Source organism: Raphanus sativus, chromosome 7, assembly GCF_000801105.2.
Source record: "Raphanus sativus cultivar WK10039 chromosome 7, ASM80110v3, whole genome shotgun sequence".
In the NCBI taxonomy this organism is placed as follows: domain Eukaryota; kingdom Viridiplantae; phylum Streptophyta; class Magnoliopsida; order Brassicales; family Brassicaceae; genus Raphanus; species Raphanus sativus.
Genome location: NC_079517.1, coordinates 17,834,140 through 17,854,245, shown reverse-complemented (window position 1 = coordinate 17,854,245; position 20,106 = coordinate 17,834,140). Strand labels below are relative to the sequence as shown.

The 20,106-nt window shown below is 29.3% G+C and overlaps 2 protein-coding genes across 2 annotated transcripts; both read left to right on the top strand.

Annotated features, from left to right (window-relative positions):
* The first annotated feature begins 8,170 nt into the window (after positions 1-8,170).
* LOC108815598 (S-protein homolog 3-like) lies at positions 8,171-8,676 on the top strand. The gene is made up of 2 exons (XM_056991399.1): positions 8,171-8,195; positions 8,246-8,676. The coding sequence occupies exons 1-2, from the start codon at positions 8,171-8,173 to the stop codon at positions 8,674-8,676; spliced, it is 456 nt and encodes a 151-aa protein (XP_056847379.1).
* Positions 8,677-11,337: 2,661 nt separating this feature from the next.
* LOC130497699 (S-protein homolog 5-like) lies at positions 11,338-11,862 on the top strand. Its single transcript, XM_056990719.1, has one exon. The coding sequence runs from the start codon at positions 11,338-11,340 to the stop codon at positions 11,860-11,862; it is 525 nt and encodes a 174-aa protein (XP_056846699.1).
* The last annotated feature ends 8,244 nt before the right edge of the window (positions 11,863-20,106 follow it).

The following is a 20,106-nucleotide window of genomic DNA, read 5'->3' as shown; positions in this document are numbered from 1 at the left end:
AATTGGCCCAAGCGGAAGCTTGGTCTATTGCCTGAACCTAATCTAGAATGATCTAATTAACTAAATACACACAGAAGTTGGTATAGGAGATTAGAGAACATATCAAACCCATTCGCTAAAGCTTGCTAGAAGAAACATCAATAGATAAGTGTATTGATCGACTTTTTTAAAGGTGTATCAATCGACATTCATTTACGAATATTGATCGACACTTTCTCAAGATTAACAAACGAAAATTGAAATCTTAGATCTAGACATTAGATCATCTAAACAAACGAAAGTTGAAAGATTATAACTTAAATTTGAGTTCGAGAACAATTAATATTTATAAATCTCTGATAACCTAATAAGTTTGCATACTTGTCATACCTGGGAATTTATCTGAATCTTAACTGTTTTCCTCATTCACTTAAAACCTCAAATCAATCACTTGAACAACTACTTTGTCCACCCTGCTATTTATTGTTTAAATCAACTAATCTAGCTTTAATTCAAAAAAACTACAAATCTATTGTGTAATCCTAGAGTCTTTGTGGATTGGATCCTTAAGTATTACAATTGAACCTTTTATTTGACAGAGTAAATGTCACCCCTTAGGGTAATTTGACTAATCTGAAATAATTATGAGATATGAAAAATTTGAAGATTAAAATGATAAACAAAAAAATACTTAAGAATCATAAATGTATGTGTAATTAATTGTAAGGATTAAAATGGAAATAAAAAAGATGAAACTTCATATTTGAAGTTTCACTCCTCAAAACTCTAAATTTGAAGTTTTAAGTTCTTTTTAGAGCGCAAAAACTCTATATTTAAAGTTATAGAGTTTCTTTTGGAGATGCTCTAAATCCAACAAATATTTCTTTTACCAACCCAGATTTATCAACGAAACGAAAAACCACAGCCATTTGCTATGTATCTGAAATATCAGCAGTTCATCTACAACAAGCCAAAAACATCATTGTTGATTTTTTGTATAACAGACTTAGTTACTTCTTCCGCAAAGCAATAATCAATGTTTTTTTGGATAGGAAGAGAAGTCATCTGACTATTTTTAGGAGCATTGTTCATTACAATTTTTCTAACAGCCTCATTTTGACTACCCGTATACTTCAGAAACTCTATGAAACTACTTTTGTTTGTTGACTCTTCTTTCTTATCATGAACAGGAAAAGATAATCCTTGGTATAACAAGTATCTAGAAACATCAATTGAAGCACCCAAACGGATCCGGTACTCATTTTCACAACATTAATTTGGTTGTGAAAAGCAAGCTTGATAGAGTGACCTTGTCTCATCAAGTCTTTACATTTTTTTTAGTATCATTGTGAAAACTAGAATGATCTCTCACATGCTTACTGAAACTATCAGACTTATTTCAAATAGAAAAGCATGATGATACAAAGTATCATTTATACCTTGTTTTTCAGTTTGAACTCTGAATTAGTAACAAAACAAACAAACAAAAACATTTTCTTGTTCCACACTATACTCTAACAATCAGGATATTGATCAAACCAGTGGGGTTTAAAGCGTCGTAATACACCTATTGATTTTTGTTGAAAAGTACGACTACAAGGTTGAAAATTTAGGATATTTGGATCCGGGTTCATCGGATTCGTTGATTTAGTATCCGGATCCGGATTCGAGGCTTCTTGATATCCAGATTCCGTATATCCGTCTATATATCATACTACCCGTGGATATCTGGATACAGATTCGTAAAAAAATTAATAAAATAAAAATAAAAAATTTTAAAATATAAAAATTCTAAAATAATACATAACTTAAATATTTATACAACATTTATAAATATAAATATGAATATAATATTAAAAAATTAAAATATAGTATTATAAAACTAGTTTGATGAATAAATATTAATATATCTAATATCATTATTAATAAATTTTAAAATTTTTAATATATTTTATAAATACGGATCCGGATATCCGGACTTAAAAATTATGATATACAGATCCGGATTCGGTTTTGACGGATCGTTGATTTTACTATCCAGATTCGGATCCGGGTACTTTGGATATCCTAATTTCGTAGCAGATCTTGGATCGAATCTAAATACTGAATAATAAGTCTTAGGCCTAGTTGACAAGGTCTGCTAGTCAAATATTTGTGTCATACCTCATCTATTTGATTATGAGGGTAGTTTTAAAATGTTTTTGGGCTTAGTTGGATCCCACGGCAAATCATCCAAGTTGATATCAGATGGATGGTGGAGATTTTATTTTCTTGTTCAAATCCATTTTGTTTGATGGTACCTGCATAAATAAAAAATATATCAAACCAATAAATGTATATAATATAACGATAATGTTCACTTCTCTATGTCTCATAGTTACATAATTTGCATCTTGAACAATCATGAGTGAATGGTTGATTATCCCAAAAGAATAACGAAATTAAGAAAATGTCTATGATGTGACAAGTTTGTGTCTATGGAAGAAGATATTATGGCTTCCAAAGGATGACGCAGATCAAACAAAAACACAGATCAAGCAGTAATGCAGATTATGCAGATCAAGCAGAACAAATGCAGATAAAGTTAAATTAATAAAATATTATAAATAATACATTTTGAAATGATACAACATAAAACTTATTATAAAAAAGTAATAAATATAATATAGAAAAAATAACAATAAATATAGTGAAATTTTAAATTATATACAAATTCATCATAATTACAAAAATTATAAAGAATATTCTTGTTTTACTCTTATTTTTTATCTTTATTCGACTTTCGTTTTTTTTTACCATTTGATTTCAACTATAAAATTAATTAGGTATGGACATAAAAACCGAGAACCAAAAACCAAACCGATACAAAACCGAATCCAAAACCAAAGTTCAAATATTATTTATTATTATTGTGTGAACTTAAACATTTTTAAATGATACAAAATAACATGTATAGATACTTTACTTTATATAAAAATTATGAATTTGTAAACTATATATGTATAATTTTTTGTAAACATATTTCTACAAGATAATGTATATAATACTATGAATATTTTATATATCATATATATAAAAATGATTATAAATAAAATATTACATGATAACAAAAACAATGAAATATTAAATCTTATGTTTGAAAAGAAAATTGTGTAAGGTTTAAAAATAAATAAAATATGTTCATTAGCACTGTTTATAAACAATCAAAAGAAAAAGAATAAAAAATAAAACTTGCATGGATTTTTATTGGCCATCTGCATATCTCCCCAGCTGATTTTTCTCATGTTCATGCAGATCAAAATTTTACACATATCTTTAAACTGCATGAAGATATAATTATTATATTACTTATTTTTGTTCTGCAATAAATTAGTTGAATGGGTAAAAGATGCAGAACAATCTGCATGACAAATGAACTGCATATATTCTGCATTTTGTTATGCACTACATTCAAAACTTATATTGTGAGATTTAGGGTATAGAGTTAATTAGTGTATAAGTTGTGGGTAGAGTACAATTTCTCAACAATCATTTTGTTTTTGTGCAAATGGTATATTCTATATGTAGAATTTGATGTTTCGTCATTTGAAAATACAGAACATAAAAATTTCAGCTAAAATGATCTAAAAACCTAAGGAAAAAGCCAAAATAAGAATTATTCTTAAGATCTTTTACCTTATATAAAAAATGTAATACTTTATGTATAAAGAAATTGTACTTCATACATTGGCTTTGAATGTAATACATGCTATATGCAGAAGAGATGCAAGCCATTAGTAATGCAGATTAGACTGCAATTTTTTTTCCATTCAGCTTTCCAAATGCAGAACATAGAAAATCGTAAAATCTGCTTGCATGAGAAATTTAATCATTGATTTAGTGATCTGCAGGAGAAAAAAAGAAAGACACCAAAAACATGCTGAGGGCCAATCAGATTAATTTGTTATTTTTCTTTTGTATTTTTCCTATCACCTATTCATTTATTTGTTTCTTTCACTTTTAAATCAAATACTATATTTCATCACAAAATGGATTTAATATATTGTTCCGACTTTTTAGTTTATTAGTAATTTACTTTTAAACAAATAATATAAGCATATTTTATATGTTATATATGTTAATAGAAAATTATGTCTATATAGATTATAATTTCACAATTTTAAATAATTTCTATATAATAAATAGTTATACAGGTTATTTTATGTAATCTAAGAATACGTGCTTATACTAAAAATTATATAATATTTAGTTTATGAAATATATATATTAAATTTTTGCTCTAATTAAGCCAATACCCTAAATCCTACACTGTGATACATTCATCCATAGACATAAATTTGTCACATCATAGATATTTTCTTAATTTCATCATTCTTTTAGAGTTTTATACCAATTCGCTCTTGTTTATATTTAGTAACAGAAGAAAACTTAAATTAATTACTAACAAAAATATCTATCTTTTGTTCTGCTGTTGCAGTGGACAACGAGTTTCTTAAAGAAAGGAGAATAAGAAAACTTAACGTCTAAATGACTAGATTATTATAATAATTAGGAGTTTAACTCATTGAAATATATTGACAGTTGGGTTTAATTTATTTAGTGGGCTTGGTTTGTTGTAATTTTTTTTGTAAAATTTAGCGAGTTGCAAATTAATTAATGTTTTAATTTTTTTTTGAAAAATTTAGTGAGTTGCAAAATTTACTGTCATAAACAAGAATTGGATTCAAAGAGTAATGGTCTAATGCTATGCACATTTAAGAGTTTCTCATTTACGTAAAAGACTAACACCATATGATTTTCCAGATATCGAGTCCATAAAACTTTCATAAAGTTACCACTAATGTCACTCACTAGCCTACAGAAGCAATCCCCTCTCTTGAATACTGAAGATGGTTCTTGCTAGCCTAGCTTATTATTACAAAAGCATGGCAGCATGGCTTATTATTCAGGTGAAAAAAACTCACGATAAAAATCTTGTAAACTTTGCAGGACTGATTGGTTTCACTAGGATGCAACTTAACTTCCATATGATAAATCTCGCCTCCTGCATTATAATGAAAACACAATTGGTTACACTAAGCATTCAAAATATGCAAAACTTCTCGAATGTGTTCTCAGTCAGTTCCTCCGAAAACATTTAAGAAGAAACATCACTAGATAAGCACATATACAAAACACGATTACAGCTCAACATCATCTCTGATAACACAAAGCTGCTCGATGCAGTTGTTTGATTATTATTAACATTATCTAAGAAACAAAGTACTAACCAGAGCGAGAGAAAAAAAATGGTGTTCACAGCACATCCATGGTTGCTCTTGTAAGATACACTAGGAAGCTTCTTCTCTGTTTGACGAGAGTTTATGAACCGACGTCCCGTGGGCCGACCCGCTAAGGCCCATGTACTATGTCTAAGCGGGTCGGGAATGGGCAGCCCTCGAGAAGACCGCATCCCGCGCGGGACTGTCACGCTGAGACCTGTTTGAACTGAAGACCGTGGCGGGGCGGAACAGAATGGGACGGGAAGACCCAGTGAATGTCACTTTTTGACCCTTAGAATGTGTATTAGGCTCTCGCACCAATGGAAAGTCTTTGATTTGAGCTTCTACCCACAAAGAACCTTAATCGAAAGATATTTTGAGGTATCCCTATTTTATTTTTAAAGATTTTGTCAATGCTTCCAAATATACTATGTATTTATGGAAAATAACTCAAAACTGGTTTTTGGCGTCTCCAGGATAAATATCTATGTTATATTTTTACTCTTAGTTTCTTCTTTGGCCTGTTGAAATGGTTGAGGTGTTCTTTTAGTTTCAATCACAGAGTTTACAGTCTTATCTAGGCCTGGGCGTTCGGTGGCCCATTCGGTATCGGTCCGGGTGATTCGGATTTTTGGATTTTCGGTGTTATGTTCAGAAATACCATTCAGATTGTACTAATTATCAGATCAGATTCGGTTCGGTTCCTTCCGGGTTCGGCTTGGATCGGATGTAACCAATGTTTTAAATCGTCCAAAAAAATATTTTTTAAACCTTAAAAATTGACAATTTTCATTTTCAAAATATATAAATTATTTACAAATCTAATTAAATATTAGTTAAACTATCTAAATTAGCTAAAAAGTATTCGAAATAACAATTTTTTTATAACGCTGATTTATTATGATATTACAATTATGAGAAAGTTTACATAGACGATTCGACAACCGACAATACTACCTGCCTTATGACGATCTACGCCTAACTGCATCATCCGAGCCGTCCTATGAAGATCTCCTGACTTGATTTACTTGGACCATGTTAAAGAAAAAAGCTCATACAAAAGCGTAACACGTATCACATTTTGGAATCTCATTCGCTGATGTGGCGCATTGTAGAAAGTTTATCTTCTACTTTATTATTATAGATTTCTAGGTGAACATAAAATCATTTATAGCTATTAATTGGAATAAATGATCGTATTAATGACGATTGAAGACCATTGACCAAGACTCTTGATTAAGACTTGATCAAACATTTTTAATTTGATTTTTTATAGAGTCAGTATGATATGGAACTTTCATCTTTAATGATTTTTTAGGAGAAACTAAGTTTCCGATAAATGGGCCAGACTTACTGTCTGGGGGTAAAATCAGACTCCAATAAAATATATAATTTTTTATTAAATAGGAATAAGAGTCATCTGTATTAAATATAACTAGAGATTGACTCGCGCGCATGCACGGCTATTGGTTCTTACATTTTATACATCGATATTTATTTTTCATAATTAATATTATATATTTTAGATGTGTCACAAAATAGCTAATTGGATTCAAAAGACTTGGATCGAATCGAGTAATACTGTTTTTTTTATACAAATATCTTAACCCTCTTTAGATACATTGGTTATTTAGATATTCTTAGGTTCCTATACATTGAACCGAACTCACCTAGACCTAGAAGGACCCAACTCAAAACCCACACATAAATTTATAATTTCAAACCGGCCTAATTTAAAACGAAAAACAATACCCGAAAAGAACAACTTGTACATAAATGGATGCTAATGATCATGTCTAACTGATTTTATAAACTAATTAAAATGACTTTTTTATGTGTTTGGCTAAATTAAGTGAAATAAAAAGAGTTTTTTTATTTAGTAAAATAATTATATTGAGTGAAAAATTAAGTGACAATAAATGTATCATATTTTTATTATGTAATACTACTATCTATGTTTCCAAACTATTATCATTTATACTGCTATCCATGTTTCCAAACAGTACTAAAATGTATTTCAACTTTAATAATATAGATATGCAAAACCTAGTTATTTTACATTTTTAGCACAAAGTTAATATTGATTAACTAATAAAGAAAAATCTGCACTATTATTATTATGGTAATATAATTAATTATGCGAATTATTATTAAGTAATATAATTAATAAAATTTGTAAACTAAGTGAAATGTGTCAATACAATTAATGTAATAATACTATCTATGTTTCCAAACAATTCTCATTTATACTCCTATCCATGTTTCCAAACAGTACTAAAATATACTTCGGTCTTAATAATATAGATTAATTATGTGAATTACTGTTAAGGTAATATAATTAATAAAATTTCTAAACTAAGTGAAATATGGCAATGCAATTAATGTAATACTACTATCTATGTTTCCAAATAATTATCATTTATATTGTTATCCATGTTTGGAATTTATATTGTTATACATGTTTTCAAACGGTTTAAAATATACTTGATTTTAATAATATATATATTATATTCAAAAAATGATTTATCAATTCAATTTTCTATATTCGTTTTTAAATGTCGCATTGGATCACCACCTACTTTTTTTTTGAGTAAAGTCACCACCTACTTTACACTTAATATTTTCTTAAACACTTATCAAATGTTTCAAAATAAAGCTTTTAATATTATTTTAAAAAGCCAAAAGTGTTTAGTCAAACAAGAATACATTTTTCCAAATTTGTAACCCTAGAGGAAATAAATAAGCATTTCCATGTCGATGAATACTATCACATATCAAATACATGCCACCAACGTAACATTAATGTTTAGTCATCCCTTCAAATATATTTACATTTTTGTTACGAGTCTCTTTTGTTAATATCTATAAATAGGGAACCAAGTTCAATCTAACAACCCACTCCACAACCCACTCCACACAATTACATTGCAATGGCTTTCTCTAATAAGCCTCATGGCATATTGTTTTTTTTGTCTCATTTTTCATTCTTACTCTTTTTGTTTCAGCGTTAGATGTCTCAGATGTTGTGGTTGAAGCACCAGGACCAGGATCAGGCGGTGACAGCTTCTTTCCTCTATCAAAAAAGCATGTTATAATCCACAACGTTGTAAAGAACAGACAAACTCTGAATGTACATTGCAAATCTGGTGACGATGACTTGGGGTTGATCCATATACCTTGGAATCATTACTGGGGTTTCCGATTTCGTGTTAACATTTGGAGTACTACAAAGTTTCGTTGCCATTTCACGTGGCAGAGAGGCGGATCACACCATTTTGTAATATTTGACCCATGGAGAGACGATGATGAATTTGGAGCGTATCCAACCTGCGATAGATGTCTTTGGCAGGTGAGAAGACACGATGGAGACGAAGCTATATGTCGTATAGAAGGAGGTTCAGATCCTTATTGTTTCAAATGGGACGATAATGTGTAAGGAAAAGAAAAGATATATTACTATAATCTAATCTAAAAATATGTTACCATCGTAATTGATTATAATAAAGTAATATCATTCATAATATTAACTAGAACTTGACTCGCGCCTCCGCGCAAATGTTTGATTTAACTTGTGTTCAACGTAAATCTGCACCGCTGGTTTTATAAAAAATCCATGTATATTTTTTCCTTATGTTTTATAGTTTACGTATAGATTAAAATATATTATTTTATAATATAGATGTTTGATAATAATTTTTTAATTTTTACATAATATTATATTAAAATTTTTATAACTTGATGTAATTTGATGTAATTGTATTATTTATATATTAACCTGTTTTTTGTTAATTTATTTTAAAATTAAATAACATACTAAAATTTTAATTTTTTGCATTATTTTTCTATGAATTATTATTAATTTTGCAATATTTGTTTCTTTAAAATTGAACTCTCGGGATTTTTATATATTTTTTTTTTGACATCAAACTCGGGATTTTTATATTTGACTAAACTAAATAAGGTAATACTATATCTTTATATATAAAGAACTCTTCTTTCACTCATGGACATGACACATAGGATTCCACCTCATAAATTCGTGCTCCGTAATGACAACGCGTGTTGAAGACTAAAACGTGACACTTAATTAATTGTAAATCTGCTGGGTTTTATGCAACACTTCATAAAATCTGTTGGGATTTGTAATTGTTATGTGTGTGTTAATGTTATTGGGTTTTCGTCCAAATGGTTTGTTCGGTTCACAAGTCAGCGAACGCTAACCCTAATCTAGACATGAAACAAGCCTGTCTCGCCTTTATCTTCTTCTTAATTAACATTTTAGGGTTCATTGGATCTTCAAATTTTCGGTTATATATTATCAAAAATGCCAGATCTTTAGTATGTACACAAGAAAAGTTATTCTCGACGTTAGTTACTGGCAGCTCAATATTTCTGATTAGATTCACATCATCTTCATCAAATAAAAGATCTAGCAGCTGTTTGTACTCTGAATTATCAAGTCTTTAATTAACTAGCATGCTAGGAGTATTATTCTCATCTCTCGGCTTAGGTGGTCTAGGGGGAATAGTAGGTATCTAATTATATTTCCAAAAATTTATACTATTTCCTTTCCCTACGTTCCACTTTAAGCCTTGAGAAATTAGTTTATTACCATGTAGTCTATGACCCCAGAAGTAGGATTCATTTTCTACCAGTGACAGCCTAAATTTATATTGACCTCAGTCAAATTTAATCTTTGGTCCTCCCTAGTTACATCCAATCCTTTTCTATAACCTCTTTAAATTAATAATTTATAAATTAATATCTCTATAAATTAATGTAATTTCATTGTTCCAAATTGAGTTTTGGTTCAATTAGTATCTCGATAAATTAATAATCTCTATAAATTAATAAATAATTATAGTTTTACTGTAGTCCTAACATTATTAATTTATAGAGGTTTCACTATAGTAATCTTGCTAAAACTAATTTGTTGGCCTTATATCTCATTTTGTTATAAATAAATAGAAAATATATGCACGTCTTGATGTAGATTTAACATTTTTTCGGCTGCTATGCCGGGAAACCAAGTTCATGGCAGGAAGCAAAGCAGTAGTTCGCCTAGCGTTTGGGTAGGGTTCCTTCTACTTTTGATTAGGTCTTGACTTTTTTTTCCCAGAATTCCATTAAGAAACTTTCTTCAAAAGTTCATTAATTCTCATCTCCAGTGAGAAGTACTAACTTGTTCTATGACTATGGTCATTGTTGCTTTCTACTAACAATTTCTATGGAATTCGCTGAGTACTTGAAAGGTGTTTTCTTCACCCAGATTTTTAGCTGATCTAGGATTAAACTATTTCTTACATGCTACAAACCAGAAAAATGGTATTTTTGGCTTACCTCTTTGGTATGTATGTAGTATTTCCAGGAATTTCTCTCCTGGCTCCTGGAAACATTCCTGGTGTCTAGGGCCTGCTAAATTATTGCTAGTAGTTTATCATTGATATTGATGTTGGTGATGACTGCTCCTAGGCGGGATCATTAAATCCAAACCTTATCCCCAAATTGTAAAGAGTAACAGTAGATTAAAAAAAACTCTTTTAATAAAGATATTAAAAATACAAGAACTAATAACACTAGATTTTAAACCTTTGCAATAAAAATATTTTAATAAAAAACACTAAATCCAAATATATAAAAAGAATTAAAATCAACCCATTAATTAACAGTAGATTTTTTTTTTTGGAATATAAACTCTATCTGAATCCAATGAACATCTTTATTTGAAAGTCTATCTCCTCATATCTCAAATGAGATGTTTCGAGATATGACATTTCCATAATTTTGAAATTGTAAATGAGTCAATCAAGACCAAATACATTAATTTGTTTCCACAATTGTAAATTATAACAGAAATAAATTTATAACTGTTGTCAAAATAAATAAATTTGTAACTTTTAAGAAAAGCAATATATTAGCATTTACATTAGCACATACCAAATAAATGCATTAAACGTAAGTTTAGTCAAAAAAAAAAACGTAAGTTTAGTCATTCCTTCGAATATATTTACATTTCTGTTAACATCCATAAATAGGGAACAAATATGCATATCTTACGTACAATCGAACAACCCACTCCACATAATTTACATTAGCAATGGCTCTCTTTGATAAGTCTCAAAGCATTTTGATGGTCATGATCTCATTTTATAGTCTTTATACTGTTTTTGCATCAGTGTTAGATGTCTCAAATGCTGTGCAGGAAACATCAACATCAGGATCTGCAGGAGTGGACGGCTTCTGGCCTCTAGCACCAAAGCATGTCATAATCAACAACACTGTACATAGCAAGCAAACTCTGAATGTACATTGCAAATCTAGTGAAGATGACTTGGGGTTGATCCATATCCCTTGGAACCAAACCTGGGGGTTCCGATTTCATGTTAACGTTTTTAAAACTACGAAGTTTAGATGCCATTTTACATGGGGTGTCGGCGAATCTCACGAATTTAATATATTTACAGTAGCAAGAGACGACGACAATTTTGGAGATTATGGAGTCTGTAAAGTATGTATTTGGGAGGTGGGAAGAGACAATAAAGAGAAAGCTATGTGTCGAGTAAATCGAGATGAATTGAATAAACCTACTTGTTTCCCTTGGGACGATAAAAAAATGTTATAATCGTGATAATTATTAAAAAATAATACCATTCATGATGTCCGAATGCTTAAAAATCCTCTCTTTTGAAAACACAAAGAAAGTGTTCATATATTGAATATGCTAGAAATAATAATTTTAAATATAATACTATTTATTTTAAAAGAATTTTTTAGTTTAGATTTTGGAATTATTTTATATTTTAACTTCATCAATTTGAAAAAGTAAAACCATAAATGTATTTCCTAGTGTTGTTTCTCTGAATTTGGTTTAGTTACTTTAATTTTAATTATTTAAATTTTAATAACTTTTAAATTACATTTTACGAAAATAAAATTTTGTATTTAATGATTATTTATTTTAAACATGTCTCTTATCACCTATTTTTAAATATGCCTATATTAATATATATATATATATATATATATATAAATTATAAAAAATTTGGATATTTTTTTATCTTAGTTAAAATATGTTAAACTGGTATAAACAGAAAAAATATAATAAAATTTTAATCATTTAAATATCAACAAAATTTTATTTGACTAGTATTACTTTAGTTTTGTATTTGTTAACGCAGCACTTACAATTATTTTTTGTGAATGTATATATTTATACAGAATATGATATATATATATATGTTGATGTAAAGTTATATTTTTAATTATATTTTGCTTTTATTAATGTGATATATATATTGCTTCAATTGTGATATATAAATTATTAGTTATTAAATATATTTTATTTTTTCCAAAACAAAATTATACAGAAAATTTACTTTAGTGGTGTATAAGATTTATTAGTTATAACCATATTTAAAAAATATTGCCAAAATATAAACTTTATATGAAAATTACACATGTCACAATTAAGTTGAGGTTATGTCACATTTTATAAAAGCATCGCCAAAATGTTACACATGGCTTTTATATTGAATGGCTTTTATATTGAATGTGGTAATAATACATACATAAATTACTTTTAAAATAATGTTTAAAGAAGCTTCAATAATGAAATTAGTCATTAAACTATTTAAGAACAATGCCAAAAATATAAATTTTATAAAAAAATTATACATATCACAATTAAGTTAAAAATAGAGAAACGGTATCAAATGACCCTAAAATAAGTTTTTCTTCTTAATTTAGCCTCCTAAACTAAAAATGATCAAACTAGGTTTTATTTATCGAGCAAATTATCACATTACCCTCATTTCTAATATTCTAATTACATAAAAATAAAAAAATGTTGAATCGATTATCTCCAGGCTGTCGTCTCTCCAAGCCGTAGTCCTCCATGCCATCGTCATCTATGGTGATCTCTCTTAGCTTTGCTGTAAATCGTCTTCTACATGCTAACCCTTCCAAATTAATCTGAAATTGGTTAAGCATACAATGAGAGATGAAAACCATAATGTTTTTAATTAAATATTATTTTTTAAGAATCCCTTCCTAAATACTTTAATTGCTATCCTAACATTTTTCTTTTAAATTAAATATAAATTTTTCAGGAAAATTTGCCTAAATATTTTAGTTATTATCCTAAATATGATATATATATATATATATATATATATGTTACTTTATATCCTAACATTTTTTAATTTTAGTTAAATATTAAATTTTCAAGAAGCACTTCCTAAATATTTTACTTGCTATCTTAACATTTTCTCTTTTAGTTAAATATTAAATTTTCAAAAAGATCTTCCTAAATATTTTAATTGATATCCTAAATATGATATATATGTAAGTCTATTAATATATACATTTTTACTTGATACCCTAACATTTTTAGTTAAATATTAAATATTAAATTTTCAGAGAGCACTTCTAAATATTTTACTTGTTATCCTAAATATGATATATATGTAAGTTTTGTTAATATATACATTTTAACTTGCTACTAAATATTAAATTTCCAAAAAGTCTTTCCTAAATATTTAATTTGTTATCCTAATATTATTTTTAATCCCCTAGACTATATTTGAGAAGTGATTTTGCCACATGTCTTCTCTACAATCATTCTCACAAAAATAATATGACATGTCTTATAGATTAATATGACATGGACAATTTTTGCCACATGTCTTCTCTGCAATCATTCTCACAAAAATAATATGACATGACTAATAAAATTGATGACATGTCTTATAGATTAATATGACATGGACAATTATACTTAATGTTAATTTATATTTTTGGTAAACTTTTTAAAATATGGTAATAACTCATATATTACATTTATTTTCGATTTATATTTTTGGACTTTTTAAAAATATGGTAATAACTCATAAATCATCATTAAAATAAATATATTCAATTATGGCATTTCAAATTTCGAAATATCATTTAAATTAAAAATATTTCAAAAATATATACATATTTTTAGAAAATTACAAAAATTAAATCATAAATCAAATTAAATCGTAAAATCATTCGTTTCTTATATATATCTACAGATTTTATAAATATTTTTTAATTTTAATTTTTGAAAATTATGAAATTTTCATCCCCTAGACTATATTTGAGAAGTGATTTTGCCACATGTCTTCTACAATCATTTTCACAAAAATAATATGACATGGCTACTAAAATTGATGACATGTCTTATAGATTAATATGACATGGACAATTATATTTAATGTTAATTTATATTTTTGGTAAACTTTTTAAATATGGTAATAACTCATGTATTACATTTATTGTCGATTTATATTTTTAGACTTTTTAAAAATATGGTAATAACTGATAAATCATCATTAAAAAATAATATATTCAATTATGGCATTTAAAATTTTGAAATATCATTTAAATAAAAATATTTCAAAAATATATACATATTTTAGAAAATTATAAAAATTAAATCATAAAATCAAATTAAATCGTAAAATCATTAGTTTCTTATATATATATCTACAGATTTTATAAATATTGTTAATTTTAATTTTTGACAATTATGCAATTTTACATATTTAATTAAAATAAATAGATTAAAAAATCTACCTAAGATTATAATTTTAAATATATACATGCACATTCTTAAATATATTTCAAAATAAAGAAAATTGTTTTTATCTTAATTTTAATGTTCAGTTAAATCAATTTAAATTAAAATATTAATAAGAAAAAGAAAATTTATAATATTAATAAAAAATAAATATAATTTATATTTATCTGTTAGAAAATATTTTAAAATTTTTTTACTGCACATGGTGCAGGAAAACACCTAGTTAAATATTAAATTTTAAGTAAGCTCTTTTGAAATATTTTACTTGCTATTCTAACATTTTCCTTTTTAATTTAAATATTAAATTTTCGTGAAACTCTTACTAAATATTTTACTTGCTATCATAACATTTTGTTTTTTAATTAAATATTAAATTTTTGTGAAGCTCTTCCTAAATATTTTACTTGCTATCCTAGTATATATTTTTTATTTTGCGTAACAACAAAGATCTACCGTTAACCTAGCGGCTAGCCACTACTGCTCCGAGTTCTATTCCCCTCGGAAACCAGATTTTTTTCTTATTTTTGGTTAAATTGAAAAGAATTAGCTACAAGTTTCTTGATATTATTCCTGAAAAAGTTAAATGAAATCCTGAGAAAGTTACAGTCCTTCACAAATTAAACATAAACGTCTAAAAACTTCCATTTTTCCATTCTTTGAACAATCTTAAAATTGTAGTACCTGCTCATGTAATTATTCATAACAAAAGAAGTTTAGGAACATAAAACAATGTTATCCAAAACAGAAGTTGATACAAGTATCTTCATCTTCATCTAACTAACTCTTTCCTTGAATTCTTCATCTATAAACTGTTCGTTTGGGTGTTGGTTGGTTATTACTGACTGAATATTCGGTTCTGGGCCAATGGGATATCTCAACGAAGAGAGTGGCAGTCTCATGGGAAAAGAATATCCCATTCTTTCTGATTTTTTTGGTTTAATATAAAGTAAGGGCACTAAGATCATTTAGCCTATTAAAGCTACATTAATGCTAGTAGGAAAATTTTCTCTCTCTTGAATTAAACGCTCTCACTTCTCTCAAGAAAGCCACCGCGTCTCTTCTGCTTCCGGCCGGCGGTTTGGCTCCCATAGCCACCGCCGGTCCGGCTTCTTTTAGTTTTTCTTCCTTTCTTTCTTTTGCATGTCTTTATCGGCGGGGAAGGGTCAATTGGATCCCCTTTTCCTTTGTTTTAATCGGCTCCGGGAGGAAGAGGTGGTTATAGTTCTCTCCTCGTCGGTTCTTTTTCGTCTCCAGCATCGCATCTTCCACTTGATGGATGGCCGGCGTTTGACTCTGGGGCCCTGCCGTATCTTCTTCGGTGGTGGTCGCCGGCTTCTGCTTCTCGGGAAAGTGTTCGAGCTGTGTGTCAAAGGGTTTCTTTACTGTGGTGGCGGCTGGGATAAGATTAGTCTTCGGTCTCTTCGATTGAAGCTATCTTAGGCTCGGACCGGTGATGTCTGACTCCGAATCCTATATCCCTAATATTATCGTTGGGGGTGGATTCGGTGGTCCTGGTGATTTGTCCCGGAGGTGTCCGGTGGTTCTGTTTCGGAGTTTACAGCGTCGACTTTCAACTGGGAAAGGAGTTGGTGATTGCGTTTCCGGCGAAGGTCTTGGTTCTCGGCCCCGGCGGCGATCTCCTCCCGATCGAGATGACGAAGCTTTCATCTGCCACGCGTCTTCTGTACTGCCGCGGTTGAACACGTGGAGGTGTGCGTTGCGGTGTGCGGTGGCGGGCTTGGGTCTCCGGTTTTTCCAAATGGGCTTGGAGTTTGGTTTGTTTCGTGGGCTTGCATGTGTACCCGGTTTGGGTTTCGGTTGGGCCAGTTTGGGCCTTGTATTATGTTTAGTTATTAATAAATTACTTTCAGATGGAAAAAAAGATCATTTAGCCTATTAATGAAGGTTATATTTCTGATTTTCAACTTGAAAGACTAGTTTTGTGATGAAAAATTAAACAGAGCTATTGAGAAAAATTGCCCTTGAAGATATGTCACATTTTTTAAAAGTCATATTCTTTGGAGATATGTCATATGAATACTACCACAGACTTAAATATGACATATCTTCAAGGTCAATTTTCTTCAATAACCTTTTTTATTTTTTTTTATCACAAAACAAGTAATTCAAGCTAAAAACAGAAATATAACCTTCATTAATAGACTAAATGACATTAGTGCACTTGCTTTATAATAAACCAAAAAAACAAAAAAAATCAGAAATCTCTCTCTCTCTCTCTCTCTCTCTCTCTCTCTCTCTCTCTCTCTCTCTCTCTCTCTCTCTCTCTCTCTCTCTCTCTCTCTCTCTCTCTCTCTCTCTCTCTCTCTCTCTCTCTCTCTCTCTCTCTCTCTCTCTCTCTCTCATCATGATTGCTTCGGCAGTTCTTATTAACGCGAAGGCGAGTTTTAACTATAGGCGGTGGTGGGTGGTGTGTGCTACTTTTCTTGGTGTTGGCTTGTGGATTATGTTTTGTTGCGGTGTCGGTGTGGTCGTCCATGGCCACCATGATGCAGCGTCTTGAGCTCTCTCTCTCTCCATTGCTCATCTCTTCCTTGTTGATGTATCCAGTTTTGCCGTTAAAGCTTAGTCGGAGAGTTTTGTGGTGTCAAGCGTCTGTTTTTACTTTGGTTTGTCTGTTTCTACGGTCACCGAAACAGCATTTGACGGCTTTGGTAATTTGTTCTCTTGTTCTTGGAGACGAAGAATGGCGAAGGGTGTCAAGAGTCTCAGGGTCTGAGAGTCTCCAATCTCTTCGGTGACACCATACGGCGGCCAACATATCCCAGTGTCTCGAGCTTCATTTGATGGTTCATGGTAATTTTGTCAGATTACTTAATTGCAGGTCTAGGAGCTTCTCTTGTTCTTGTGGCAGCGGACATCTTGGGCCCTATTTTTTGCATCTTTTTCATTGCTTAAATACCCCTCGGGAAGTCTCATTATATGCATGGTCTTCTGCAGTAGTGGCGGGTTGTTCAGCTGGTTGACGAGCGTTTTTCTTGGGTATGTGCCTCTTCAACCTCTCTTCTTTTATGTTTTATGCTTCAATCACGGTGACAATTGCAAGATTCGACGAGTTGATCGGGTACAAGATACTCAAGAAACGACACGGGCAGACCCCGACATCCGAGGAAACGAGGTCAATCTCTACTTCCCCTGAAAATCGTTAAAGATTGAGAACTGTAGTCGATACTCTAGGATTATGAATCTTTACTAGTGTGATGCTCCACTATTCTTCATCACCTGTTGAGATTTCATGAGCCATATCTTGGCCTGATAAACCCAATAGTTTGTATCTATCAATTGCCCAATCCCTAACTTCACAGCTTACATTTTGTGGAGGTTGTTAGTCTCTTTAACTAACTAGTAGATTCACCGGGATTTTTACATAAGTCGATTTGCACACAATGCTTATCTCTCTTGTGTGAAGAATGTTCTCCTTTCTCATTTACTGGTGGGTTCACTGGAATCACCTTCATCATCTCTAGCATCCTTATCCTTGGAGAATCAAACCATCTTAACCCTTGCTTCCTTTTTGAGGAGTGTTTCTTTCCAAACATTAAATGAAAATGTCTCCATATCCATAATCGTTTTGCTATCTTGTGTAATTCGGGATCTAAAGATGCAACAAATTTTATTATAACGATATTCCAATGTGCAGATTTGGTGTCAGCATCACCATTTAAAGTGACTAATTCTTAAACTTTTAATGGTTCCGTGAAGTTCTGTTGAAGACAAATCAGATTTTCTATACTATTTACTTTTTTTTTGTCAACTTCTATACTATTTACTTAATTAATATAATATAATAAGTTATTTTTGTTTGATGTGTTAGATTCACGTTACACACGTCTTAAAGAGAACTAGATTTTGACCCGTCCTTTAAAGAACGGTATATCATTTTTAATCTTTTAATTTTTATATTTGTGTTTTTTCGTAATTATATTAAATATATATTATTGCATGATTATACACTTGTAACATATGTATTTCAGAAATTATTTTTATAGTATAATCTTAAAGTTTGCAACATATTAAATTTTTTTAATAGTTACCTAACATATTTAGTCAAGAATATTTATACAAAAAAATACCGACTCAGAATCAATTCGAAAATCAAAGTCTCATACTCTGTTAGACATGGCTTATATACTTGAACGATTTTTATAATGTTATATCAGAATACCGATATCAAACCCAACCCGCCCGAAACCGAACAACATTTTGAAAATTTTAATTTTTCATATTTTCTATTGTATATATATATATATGTAATGAGTTAATATGATCTTCACTAACTTTAAGTTGAATCACATTTAATAAATATTTTTAATCAAATAACCTATTTAAAACCCATTAAACTAAATGAATTTATATGAATATTAATTTCTATTAAAAATTTACTTATAAAAATTAAATGTTATTAACTTATGAAAATGTAATATCAGTGTTTATATTTTGAAACATCACATGTATTTATCCCTAAATAATAGTGGATTAAACGTTGTATCTGAAAACATGTATATTTGCTTTGGGTTTGTACAAACTGCATATAATTTATAGGCGTCGTATTTATACCACCATTTATTAAATTTGAGTTTTTACAAAATGCACATAACTTATAAACCTTGTCCACCTATCTGTACGTATATTCATTTATATATATACTAGATTTTGACCCGCCCTTAAAAGGGCGGGTATATTTTTTGTTTTACATTTCCTTTAGAAATTTAATTTTTATATTTGTGTTTTTATTCATATTTTTGTTTTTCTTTGTATAATATTTGGCTTAAATGTTTAATAAGATGTTTTATACCCGTCCTTTAAAATGATGGGTTATAAACAGGAACATGACCTATTGATATATGTGTGGTCCAACTATTTTAATATAAATATTAAAATCACGTATTAATCATTAAAAATATATTATACAATGAACTATATGAATATGACTAAAAACACACAAATATAAAAATTATATTTTAAAACAAAATGTAAAACAGAAAATATATTTACTCTTCTAAGAACGTGTCAAAATCTAGTATTTGTATTAAAATAATTGGACAACGCCTATATCAATATGTCATGTTCTTCTTGTTTTAATAGAATAGATCCTTTACATTTATTTTAAAATCTAATAGAGTTATTTGTTTGCATCCTTAATAATTAATTGTCTCATATAAAGTCTTTTAGACTATTTAAAATTATTTATATTAGACCATATTAACCCATTTACATAAATATATTTAACTTTTAAAAAATATT